At 33.9% G+C, this 13,858-nt stretch overlaps 1 protein-coding gene across 1 annotated transcript; it reads right to left on the bottom strand.

The window, feature by feature from the left end:
* Positions 1-3,282: 3,282 nt before the first annotated feature.
* On the bottom strand, positions 3,283-5,980 carry LOC131637363 (MDIS1-interacting receptor like kinase 2-like). Its single transcript, XM_058907960.1, has 2 exons — positions 3,640-5,980; positions 3,283-3,542 (listed from the first exon to the last, which is right to left on the bottom strand). The coding sequence occupies exons 1-2, from the start codon at positions 5,978-5,980 to the stop codon at positions 3,283-3,285; spliced, it is 2,601 nt and encodes an 866-aa protein (XP_058763943.1).
* Between the last annotated feature and the right edge of the window lie 7,878 nt (positions 5,981-13,858).

The following is a 13,858-nucleotide window of genomic DNA, read 5'->3' on the forward strand; positions in this document are numbered from 1 at the left end:
CACAGTGGAAAATAGAAATGATATCAATAACAATATCTCAACATACCATCTCATGCATACAAGCATTGGGCCCTAAGGACACCATCACATAACCCAACATGTTCAATCCAAAGAGAATAATACAATATCGCTCATAACATCACATGAAATCAAACGTAACCCCCAAGTGTTACATAACGAGAGCATGTGTTCTATCTACCTAAGAAAACAATAAAACGAAAGAAAAGCTCCTCAGCTATATCCTCATAAGCATACAAGCACCTCTACTCCTCGTCACCTGAGTGATGTCGTACAAAACATCATTTCAATAGATGGGTGAGAACTTATATCATTATTGAAATATATAATAATAAGCAATATATATCAAATCATACAACCAACGAATTCATCACACTTCCAACAAAATGTATTAAACACTTTAAAAAATACACATCACATGTTATGCATAAACAACATGGCTCAAAAGATACAAGATACCAAGTAATCTAATCACAATCATCAACAAAGTACCAATTTACACAATTAGCACACAAACACACCAAATTCAATTCACATCGACATGTGTGAATCCAATGGGAATCAATGCAAATGCATGATGTACCAATGTTATCCTTAGCGTATTTACCGCATCTCTCATCTCCAGACAGGTAACCACCGAAACAAGTCTATTCTCTAGACTTCAAACCCATCTCGCGGTTTGGGACAAGTCAATAGCTTTTAACGGAACTACCAAACATTTCCTCTTTTTAACTTGATAAATAAATGCATGTTCTAATATCGACCACCATATACAATTAAGACCATCTCTCAATCTTAATATCAAGCATATATCTCACAAGTTCATGACATATGGATTCACCACACATTTGCACAAACATACACAATTTCAAGTTATCAAATACACATGAATACATCATCACAACATTACATACATACAACACCAATAACAAGTACCAAACATAGCTCAAAAATGTTATCCTCAAGTAATCACATTTCGTAACATACTTACATGGAAAATCAAGTATCATGTTATCACCAATAATTGATTAAAAAACCAACCAAGCGATTTTAGAAAATTATGAAAAATTCACTATAATTTGTGATAAATCATAAGCATCCAAGACCCAATCCCATTTCACAAAAATATAAAATTTTAGAGAACAGGGCGCGCTAAGCCTGCCCTACTGCGCTATGCGCATCTGCGATTCTGCAGAAAAATTATGCTTTGGACAACATTCTGTCCAACACGAATTTCTCACCAAAAAACATTAAAAACAAAAATTTAATAATAGAAATGATGTATTCTAGCATATACATAACATATATAATCATTTAGCATAATAAAAACAAGATTTCATTACATTGATTTCTTCACCTCATTTCAAAACCATAACATTTCAAATTCATGAAAAAGATGAACAAACCTAGTTTCATGCTACTACCCTTGTATTAATCATTATACAAACCCATACAAATAGAGAAATGTCACCCTTACCTTAGGTTCTTCTATTTTAGGGATGTCTCTTCTTCTTTTCTCCCATTCTCTTTTCTTATATCTTCTTTTTCCTCTTTCCTTCTCTTTTCTTACTATCTTTCTATTTTTCCTTGTTTTGTGAAACCTTACCAACTTTTATTTCATTAACGGGCTTACCAATTAGCATCTCCATTGTTTCTTATACTAACTCAACTTAAGCCCAATTAACTTATTTTCTCATTTACACACTTACTAATAAAAAACACAAATATCACAATTATATCACAAAACAGATATTTAATCAATTTTCATACCACATAATAATTAATAAACCAAATATATAATCAAATAATTAATAAAATAATTACTACTAATAAAATAGGATGTTACAACTTCCTCCCTCATAAGCCTCATTTATTCTTGAGCTTGCAAAGCATATGTAAATTGTGACAAAGAAATGTTTGACAAATCTTTGGAAATTTCCAACGAAGAAATGGTGGATTTAAACCTCACAGGAACACTCACAAGAATTTTTGGACTATCCTTGTATCAGGAAACTCAATTCCCAGCAACCTTACAGTGTTCACAATGCTTAGAAGTTTGTCAGAACACTCCTTGATTGTTTCTGACTCCTTCATCCGCTGCATCTCAAATTCTTTGATTAAATTCAACACTTGCATCCCTTTGACTTTCTCATTTCCTCCATACCACTGCTTGAGAAAATCCTAAATTGCTTTGGCTGACTTCAGAGTCATAATTCTTGTAAAGATTTCTTCATTAACACATGGAAAAAAAGTAAGACTTTGCCTTCAATTTTTGCTTCTTTTTGTCTTTATGATTTATGATTTCTGATTTGTGCAAGCGTTGGAGATTCTGGTAATGGATCAATCACATAATCCTCCTCAATAGCCTCCCAAAGATCATTAGCATCAAGATAAATCTCCATTCTAGTTTCCCATAAGTGATAATTTTCACCCTAAAAAATTGGCACTTTTATGGCTGAATTATCATATTGCATTTTCAACTCTCAGAGTAGGTGTTCGGGTGTTTAGTGGTTGGTACTCTTAACCACACAGGTCCCTTAAAAAAAGCTTTGATATGAATTGTTGGAATTGAGAAACAATTTTGGACAACATATGAAATCGAAAAATGAAAACACACGCATTTCATTGCTACTAACAACCTTTAAATACAAAAAATTCTTAAACAAAAATTAATAAAATAAAACTACCCATAAATTTGTAACATTTGATATAAATTTGTAACATTCTACTACTATCCATAATTCCTATAATTAATTCCATAATAGTCATAACCATTGGAATCCAACGATCAATTTTAATAATAGATACTCATACATATTTTTAACACAAACAAAACAAATCGCATGTAGTAAGTAGATGAGTAACCAACTCTAACGACCCTCTACAAAATAGAAAACAAATAGACTTCGTCTCCGCAACACCCCTCCACTTCGGTTCTTTTCTTTTAGCTTAGCAGAGAGAAAATAAATGTAAAATTGAAATGTTTGTGAAAAAGAGGGGAGTGATTAAAATAATAAGACACCTATCCCCACACTTCAACTCTATAGTTAGTTTACCCTATACCTATGGTTTTAACAACCGTAATTAAAATCGTCTATCTATATATAGCAATTTTCACGTAGAATTGAAGACTGGGAAACTTTAACTCTTTAAATATCAATTAATCATATCTCTTACCTCCCTTGTCAAAATTGTTAATTTATGATAAGATTAACTTTTGAAGTACTGTTTGTCAACCACAAAGATTTATTGCAAATGCTCAACTCACCATTGATCCAAGCAAGAAATTAATGTCTTCGTAATGGATAATATCTGCTTAGTTTTAGTATTCATTGGACGAGGGAGACGTTGGTCCAACATATCCATGAATGACATAGTATCAAGTGTTGGTCCCGCCATAGTGTTCCACTGTATACTATTAGATATAATGTCTCCAGGGTGTTTTCCATGAAGTATTTCCAATGCCAATACTTCAAAACTATACACATCACATTTCTCATTCACTTCCATTGTGTATGCAAGTTCTGTGCAAAATCAAAATAGAGAGAGAATAATGATTAGCAAACACAAATTATCAAGTTTATTATATCATAATTTGTCAATAATTGAAATGAAATTAACCTGGAGCAGAATATCCTAATGTGCCTGCAAAAGAGGTCGAGTTGGCTGAATTAGGATTAAGAAGTTTAGCTGTTCCAAAATCTGAGACACGAGCCACATATTCTAAATCCATAAGTATATTCTTGCTTGATATATCTCGGTGAACAATCGGAGGGAAGCAATCAAGGTGCATATAGCATAAAGCATTTGCTACATCTTTAATGACATTCACCCTCTTATTCCAATCAAATTCAATTGCTTGTTCATCATCTTTCAAAATCTTTTCCAAACTACCTTTCTCCATGAACTCGTAGACCAAAAGCGACATGCGTGAATGTGAACAAAATCCATATAGCTTCACAATGTTACGATGTCGAATTTCTGTCAGAGCTTGAATCTCACTTGTGAAACATCTTATATTAGAATTTTCTCCATTTGTTGCTAAATGAATTTTCTTAACAGCAACAATTTGACCTGTGTGCAACTCAGCTTTGTAGACACTTCCATGTGTTCCTACTCCAATGAGATATTTGTCATCAAACTCTTCTGTTGCTTCAATGATGTTCTCATACACCATTTTCCCATCAAAACTCCATATTGTGAATGCATTATTCGGAGCAACAATAATTCCACCATCCTGGTTGTCTCTTGTGGTTCGCGTTCGGCATAAATGCTTTGAGAGTTTGAAACAAACAAATGCTAGCATTAGAATTCCTAGTGCTAGAGGTAAAACTATCAATAAGATCAGATTCTTAGTCTTATGATTATGAGATCCACTGCACGACTTCAACCCTAAAACTTTACCGCACAAGTCTGAATTATTTCTCAACACTTCAATTGTTGCATTATTGAATACTCGCATATCTGGAAGTGGACCTTTCAATTGGTTGTATGATATATCAACAAATGACAAACTAATCATCTGATCAATGGAAGAAGGGATAAATCCGGAAAGGTTGTTATGCGAAATATTCAATGTTTCCAAGTGTGTCAGTTTTCCAAGCATTTGTGGTATGGTTCCATCCAAAATATTTCCACTCAGATCAAGACTTTCAAGGGCATGAAATTTACCAAACTCATCAGGAATATTTCCTCTAAGTTTGTTATGGCTCAAATTTAGGTCAAATAATCTGGACGAAGTGACAAGCTGTTTTGGGATGAAACCGCTTAGATTATTTGCTGCAACATCTAAGATTTCAAGTTCCTTTAGGGATGCTACTTTTACATTACCAGACAGACGATTGTTGTTTAAAATGAGTCTGCCCAACTTTGTCAAGTTTCCTAACTCCTTTGGAATTTCTCCTGTAAGATGGTTTGATGATAAGTCAATTGAATATAAGTTGGATGCTTCTCCGAGTTCAGGTGGTATAGAGCCTGATATATGATTTCGGGAAATGTGAAGATGTGTCAAGTTATGAAACTTTCCCAAGTTAGATGAAAGGTGGCCATAAAAATTATTGTTATCCAATCCCATGAACTTCAAATTTGGGTTTACACCAAAAAAATCAGTTATGTTTTCCTCAAAATGGTTATTTTCAAGCCTAAGTCTAATAAGGCTTGAACAATTCTTCAAACTCCTTAGAACTCGCCCTATGAAATGGTTATTGTAAGCACCAATATATTTCAGGTTTGCACCAACGCAAATGTTCTGAGGAAACTGACCTGTAAAATTATTATCAAATACACTGAATGTTTCCAAATTACCAAGTATATTCAATTCCATAGGAATTGTTCCACTGAGATGGTTTCCCGGAAAGCCGAGATATCGTAAATGGCTTAAGTTTCCAATTGCAGCTGGAATTTTACCACACAGATTATTATTTGACAAATCTATGTCTACAATAGATCTCATCATTCCAATTTCTTTAGGAATAGAACCAGAAAGATTATTGTCATTAAGAAGTAGATTGGTTATGTTCTCCAGTTTTCCAATTTCTCGAGGAATTGATCCAGAAAGATAATTTCCAGAAAGAAATAATTTTTTCATGTGCAATAACTTGCCAATTTCGCTAGGTATAGATCCAGAAAGATAATTGTTCAGAAGATATATTTTCTTTATCTCTAATAATTTTCCAATTGTGGGTGGGATAATTCCATACAACAAGTTGTCACGAAGATCAAAAGTGACAATATTTGGAAAGGACGAGAAGTTAAAACTTTCAAACGTACCTTTCAGTCTCATATTTGTGAGATTTACTGTCGAGACAGACATGGAATCTTCATTGCAGGAAACTCCAAGCCAGTTGCATGAATTATTGCCACTCCATGAAGACAATGTAGTTTGGCTTTGGCTGTCAAGACTTTCTTTCCACTTCAACAAAGCACTTGCTTCTCTGCTTTGTAAAGATGGTGAAAGTGTCATGGAAGAAGAGTCAGTTATGAGTGCACAAAAGTACACTGAAAACAAGAGGCAAAAGTGTACACACTTGATGAACTTAAGCATTTGAAATATGGATTTTTTGGTGTCAAGTTTTTAAATATAATGGTTAGTTCTCTGCTAATTTGTTGTTTGCGTAGTGTTTCTTGGTTTGGAACAGTAGCTTCATGTTATGAGTTCTACGTAAAGTACCATATTTTATATGGTCCTCCTATTAACCATGCGGAAGCTTTCGGTCTTTTTTGGGAAATGGAAGCTCTTTTTAAAATAAAGGTTTTTGGTTGGAGGCTATTTCACAATAAACTTCCTATGAAGGACCTCTTGGTGTTTAGAGGTATGTCTTTTCCCTTGGAACAATTAAAATGTATTTTTTGTGGTAATAGTATGGAGACAAGGGATTATTTCTTTTTTGGTTGTTTGGTGGTGAAAAATATTTGGAGTGAGATAGCTTTTTGGGTAGGTAAAGGGGTTTTTTTTGAAGAAGAGTATTTATCAAATTTTATGCATTGACATTTTTTCTTTCCTAGTAAATTGGTGTTGGATAGAAAGTTGGACATAGTTTGGTTTGCTACAACTTGGTGCTTATGGTTGGTTAAGAATGGTGTTTGTTTTCGTAAAGAGGCGTGGAGTGTCAACAACACTGCTTGGAATATTAAGATGTTGGCTTGAAGATGGTCGTTTTGCGGATAAATTACTCATCCCAATTATTTTTTTTACGAGTTTTGTAAGGAACCTTTGTACTATCTTTTGTAATGTAATTGGTTTGTAATTTTTCCTTGACGGAGTATTCCCGTTTTCTCTTTTATAATCGGGCTGGAGAACTCTTAATTCTCTCTATTAATTATCTTGATTTCTAAAAAAAAATATTTATAGCTACAAATTATATTGATAGTCGATACTTTTACTAAAGGGCTAATCATTAAACTGGAATATTATGCAAGTAAAAATTTAATGATATGGTTATATGCTGAATAAAAATTCAACATATAGCTGACTTACATAGAAAAATCTGTAGCAAATTTCAAAGTTAGAAAACTTTTTAAAGGTCAAAGTACAGAAATACTTGCACGCAATTCTATAATGATGTGTTTCCCTTAATAGCTCTTCGTGTGACGTACACAATAAAGGTTTGTTAGTCATTCTCCATGAAATAGAGATTAACTTAAAATTTTAAGAAAATTTCCCTTAATAGCTCTTCGTGTGACGTACACAATAAAGGTTTGTTAGTCATTCTCCATGAAATAGAGATTAACTTAAAATTTTAAGAAAAATTAGATTTTAACCCGCAGATTAAAGTAGAGCAATTAAAATGGATTACTTGATATATATATATATATATATATATATATATATATATATATATATATATATATATATATATATATATATATCATATGAGAATGCTTTTTTTATACGAGAATGTGAGAATGAATCTGAACCATTGGATTTTAAAATAAATGGTGGAGATTATTGATGAATCTTTTTTTTCTCTCTCTAAAATTTTGAAATAAATGATGTAGGAGAGAGAAAAAAAAGATTCACCCATAATCTCCACCATTTATTTTAAAATCCAATGGTTCAGATTCATTCTCACATTCTCATATAAAAAAGGCATTCTCATATGATATGCCCTATATATATATATATATATATATATATATATATATATATATATATATATATATATATATATATATATATATATATATATATATATATATATATATATATACACACTAGGTGTACCCGTCCCGTGTGATGCACGAAAACTATTTCCTATAAAAAATAATATAAAATTAAATATATAAAATAATAAATTATATGTTTAAAAACTTTAGATAAAATATGTGTGATAAAAATATAGTAGTATAGTAAAAACTGGTTGTTGTGTGCATTTTTTAAGTGGAGTTGTTCTCCATGTTTATACAAGACCGATCTAATATAAAACGAAAGATAAATTTTAAAATAAAATTTTTAATGTAATAAATTTTATATTTATATTTAAGGTATATATTAAATAATATCTTATATATAAAGTGGAGAGAGTGGAGAAAAGTTTTAAAATGATGTTAGTTAATATATCATGATTTAAAAATAATAATAAAATTAAATTGTTATCATAATAATATTAGAGCTTAAAGTTAGTGCACTGACAGTGTAAAATTTTTACACGGCCGGTGCATCAGAATCCTTAAAAAGAAATATTTTATATTTAATTTAAAGAAAAAGTCAAATTTTTATAAAATTTAACAGTTTAGATTTTACTGACAGTGTAAAACTGTTTTACACAGTCGGTGTATTTCCATTAAATTCATAATATTAATTAATAATAAATTAAATTCAATTAAGGAATGCAATTATTTAAAAAATAAATAAAAAATTACATAGTAAAATAATATAAATTTGTTGGTCGTGTTCTTTATAAAACAAATTTAAAGTAATTTTATAATTAATGTTTATGAAAAATAAAGTAGGTATATTCATCATAAATAAAAAAGAAGAAGAAAAATTGCATAGAGTGTAAAAATAATCAAAATTTCATAGCAAATATTAAATAAAAAATAAAATATTCATGTGTATATTAAAAACTCATAATAGCGGCAAAAGAGGTAAAGTGCGTTGAACTTCATAAATAAAATAATAGAAAGACAACATAGAGTTTAGAATTAGATGAACAACTACCTAAAAAATTTACAATTGATAATGCATTTACAAAGGAACAAAATGGTAAATCTGTCAAATATCTAACCTAATAAGTATTTTTCCCAAACACATTTAGATTTTTTGAATAACAAACGTTCTCATATTTGAATTGATTGAAAATAAATTAAAAAATACACGATTTTAACTTAATTTAATGATCAAACATAAAACTAGACAAAGTGTTGGTGCACAATGAATAAAGATGGTGACAAAGAGAATAATAGAATAACGGCGCAAAAGAGATGAGAGAATAAATGTTGTATTCTCCTATTAATGATAGCTATTACAAGGCTATTTATAAGAAAAGAAAATCTTGCCACATAAGCCCTAAAACAGTAAACTTAGTGAACAAGTCTAAGGTACAAACAGTACAGTACTACAAAAATACTAAAGTACCCTTACTACTAAACAGCTAAGCTAATGGGACCCATATAACATCTTTTGGTCAATACTATCTTCTGAGTAACCATCAGAAGATCAGTCCATCTTCTGAATATTGAATTACTCTTCAATACCATCCCTTAATTCATATTCTTCAATCAAAACTGACAACGCCAATTCCATCCCTCAAGAGCAGAAATTGATCCGTCTTGATCGCCTTCGTCAGAACATCTGCCACTTGCTTCTGAGTGCTACAGTGCACAACTTCTAATGTTCCATTCTGGACTTGGCTTCTCAAGAAATGATACTTAGTCTCAATATGCTTGCTTCTTCCGTGTAACACCGGATTCTTGGCAAGATTGATTGCAGACTTGTTATCAATCATCAGCTTCAGAGGCTTCTTCACCCTAATCTTCAGGTTTTCTAATAGATTCAGAAGCCACACAGCTTGACATGCAGCTACAGCGCCTGCGATGTACTCAGCTTCACAGGTTGATAGAGCAACAACAGGTTGCTTATTGGAACTCCAAGAGATAGGGCCTCCCAGAAACATGAACAAATATCCAGAAGTACTACTTCTATCAACTCTGTCTCCACACCAATCAGAATCAGAATAACTCAATAACTCTGATTCTTCCTTTCTCCTAGAAGGAAACAATATGCCAAACTTCAGAGTTCCCTTGACATATCTCAAGACTCTGACAGCAGCTTGGTAATGGGACCACTTAGGTTTACTCATGAACCTACTAACCAATCCAACTGCATAGCATATATCAGGCCTGGTATTACACAAATACCTTAGAGAACCAACCAGCTGTTTGAATACCGTAGCATCAACATCTTCACCTTCAGAATCAGAGTCCAACTTCAGATTCACTTCTGACGGTGTAACAGCAGCTTTGCAATTCTCCAACTTGAATTTCTTCAGAAGTTCCAACTCATACTTCAACTGATGCAGAATGATACCATCTTCTGAGTAAAGAATCTCCGTCCCTAGAAAATATGACATTTTCCCAAGGTCTGTAATCTCAAACTCATTCATCAGCACCTTCTTGAACTTCATCAGATCTTCTGGACAACTCCCCGTAAGCAATATGTCATCAACATAAAGACACAACAGAATCATATTGCTTCCAGAATGTTGCACATAAACTCCATATTCCATCTCACACTTCTGAAACCCTTGCTTCTTGAAAAATGAATCAATTTTCAAATTCCAAGCTCTGGGCGCTTGCTTCAATCCATACAGAGCTTTGTGTAATTTGTACACCATCCCTTCCTTATTCTTTTTCACAAAGCCAGGGGGTTGTGACACGTATACCTCCTCTTGTAATGGACCGTTCAGAAATGCAGACTTTACATCCAGATGCATCAAGGACCAACCACTGTTCGCAGCTAACGCAATCACCAGTCTGATTGTTTCATGTCTAGCTACAGGAGCAAACACCTCAAAGTAATCTAGTCCAGGTTTATGAAGAAAACCTCTAGCCACTAGCCTTGCTTTGTGTTTACCAACTGATCCATCTGGCTTCAGCTTTACTTTGAAAACCCATCTGACGCTGATGGCTTTCTTCTTCTTTGGAAGTTCTGTCAGCTTCCAAGTTTTGTTTCTTTCTATAGCCTCAAGTTCTTCTTTCATGGCATTCAGCCATACCTTCTTCTTGAGCGCTTCTTCTATACTCACTGGTTCAGAATCTACTAACATGGCGCACTGAATGACCTCTCCTTCTGAGTCAACTTCTGTGTCTTGCAACATGTCAAAATCTGCAAACCTTCTTGGTATAGTTCTGACTCTTTGTGGTGGCTGAGCTACTTCAGAGTCAGCTACTCCAGAGTCACCACCTCTATGATCATCTCCAGAAGCTTGTCCTCCAGACCCTATGTCTTCAGAGTTTTCCCTTCCAGAATCATGACTACCACCAGACTCTGGATCATCATCAGAATCTGGATCAGAATCAGATTCTCCATCTGACTCATCTTCAGAAGATGCTTCATCTTCTGACTCGTCTTCAAAAGATTCTTCATCTTCTGACTCTAACTTTTCTTCAAAAGTTATCTCTACATCAGAAGTTGGTTGAGACTTTCTCCAATCCCAAACTTCTGATTCCTTCACAATGACGTCTCTGCTGACTTCAACTTTGTTAGTCTCTGGACAATAGAGCTTGTATGTGTAACGCCCGTAAATGTGTTTTTCTGATTAATTGTGATGTTTGCTACATTTTCCTAATTTTACCGTTTTTGAGTCGAGTCAGTCGGTAAATATTAATTATGTTAATATTTTACTTATTACTTTCCATGTGTGTAATTATTATGTTTTGGGTGTTAATTGGTTAGAATTAATGTTTAGTGACATTTGGGCCAAAATTAGAATTAATGAGAGTTAAGAGGGGGAAAATGAGAAGTAGAGAAATAGAAAGAGATATTTTGATATAGAGAGGAAAAGAGATATTTTGAGATAGAAAGAAAGAGAACTTGGGAAGAGAAGAGAAAGAGGAGAAAAACAAAGAGAAGAAGAGAGTTGTAGAATCCAAACCAAGCTAGAGCCAAGAATCCAACCAAGGTAAGGGGGATGAATATAGTTTATCTTGATTGTATGGTTCTTGTAGTTTTGTATGCTTTGTTCTTGTTCTTCCTCTTTTCCAAGCTTGCTCAACAATGGCAAATTGTGTGTTTTGTGAGTTTTGAAGATATAAACTTGATTTTGTGGTGTGTATGTGTACTATGATGATAGATATTCCCATGGATCATGTTTGTTTTTCATTTCTCCATGTTTTCTTGCTTATGAAGAAATTTAGGTCAAAGATAATATGTGATGATCCAACCATATGATAATCATGGATTAGGTGTATATATAGCATGTTTGTGTTGTATTGGTGTTGGGATGAAGGTTTAAATGGGTTTTGAATGGTTTAGAGGGAGCTGAGACGGTCTGTTGCAGAACTGGTTTTTCTGGGTTTACGCAGGTCCGCTGAGCGGAGGGGGTCCGCTGAGCGGAGGTTCTTTTGCAGGAAATCTCTGTCTGGGTCCGCTGAGCGGAGGTTCTGTATTTTCGTTTGGTGATTTTTCTGTTCGGGTCCGCTGAGCGGAGCTCAAGCGGACTGTGTGAAATTTTGTTTTCCAAACTTTGTTTTGTTGTATCTTTTGAACCGTAGGTCGTTTCTACGCGCCGTTTGAAGTATTATGAGAACCCTTGAGTATGCTTTATGATAAAGAGGAGTGTGTTGGTGGTTGAATGATTTTTCATAAATGTATTTTGTGAAATGATATTTGCTAATCAAGTATGTTTTGACGGTATACGTGTGCTGTGTGAATATGAACGCCTGAGTGGCAATTTTGATGATGTATCCGTGTAGAATAATATAACCGGTGTGATGTAGATATGTGACTGAGTTATATTGTTGTTGTTGTTGTTATGTAATTGAGTCGTTTGTATGCACAGCATGACATTTCATTACGTTAATGGCGGAATGCCATTAACAGGTGGCCTGAATTGGCAATTATTACCAGTGGGAGCTTAATGCTCGGTAAAAAGGTGTATTTGCCCGAGTGGCAAGAGGTCATCAGTGGGGGCTAGATGCTCGATGACGGTTAGTCGTAGCTTACTGCTCGACAAAGGTGTATTTTCCTTAGGGAAAGAAGTCCCAGCATAATGCTCGGCAAGGTGTATTTGTCATAATGACAAGGAGGAGTTTTACTCCGGATTTGGTACCACATGCATACGCATAATCGAGTCTCATTCATCATCGTCGGTCTTTATAATTTATGTTATCATTCATGTACCGCATTACTTATATATTGTCTGTGGTTGACTCGTTGGATTATCTTGTTATATGATTCTTAATGATATTTGTGGGCATTACTATATTGATCATGCTTTCATTATGAATTGTATTCTCACCCTTCTGCCTTAATGTTACCTACTCGTGGGTAATGTGCAGGTGATCCGCAGGTGTAGGTGCTCTCTTTGTAGTCGTCCGTTTTGGTGTCGTCCGCTCATGATACGTAACACCTAGGGGGGCATCGAACACTTATTTTGTAGATAATGCTTATAGGATCCTTTTGATGTATATTTGATCCTTTAGATGCATTCGTATCATGTATTTTGAATACCTTCTCATGCGAAGTATTTTGGAAGAATGTTGTGGATATTTTGTTTACCGATGCATTTATATAAGTATGAATACATTCAGGTGTTTATATGTATCCGTCCTCTTTGATTATTTGTGTTACGCATCTTTTGCGAGTATGCTATGTTTGGTTACGTGGTTACTTAAGTGTAACGCCCTAATTATTTTTATGAATTTAATTTTTATACTCTGATATTTGTACCTATATGCCTGGGTAGAATTGGGGTGTTACAGTATGCACCTGTACTGTGGTACCCCACCAATATCATCACTTTGCTTCTATTATCCAGCTTCTTCCTTCTAGCTTCTGGAACGTGTTTGTAACACACTGAACCAAAAACCTTCAGATGACTAACACTCTGTTTCTCTTTAGTCCACTTCTCTAAAGGAACAATTTCCTTCAGCCTCTTCGTTGGACACCTGTTGAGCACATATGCTGCAGTAGCAACAGCTTCTCCCCATAGATTATGAGGAAGCTTCTTCTCTTTAAGCATACTTCTCGTCATATCAAGCAAAGTACGGTTTCTACGTTCAGCAAGACCATTGTGTTGAGGAGTATAAGGAGCAGTAACTTCATGCTCAATTCCATTATCATCACAGAACTTCTGGAATTCTGTAGAGTTATACTCGCCTCCACCATCCGTTCTGAGAA

Source organism: Vicia villosa, unplaced genomic scaffold (genome assembly GCF_029867415.1).
Source record: "Vicia villosa cultivar HV-30 ecotype Madison, WI unplaced genomic scaffold, Vvil1.0 ctg.001971F_1_1, whole genome shotgun sequence".
Lineage (NCBI taxonomy): Eukaryota > Viridiplantae > Streptophyta > Magnoliopsida > Fabales > Fabaceae > Vicia > Vicia villosa.

What these genes read in the sequence shown, in the direction of transcription:
- LOC131637363 (XM_058907960.1), bottom strand. Translation starts at nt 5,980, where the DNA reads ATGACACTTTCACCATCTTTACAAAGCAGAGAAGCAAGTGCTTTGTTG. An exon ending in ATTAGGATATTCTGCTCCAG is followed by an intron (nt 3,543 to 3,639) that starts GTTAATTTCATT and finishes GATTTTGCACAG; the next exon opens with AACTTGCATACACAATGGAA.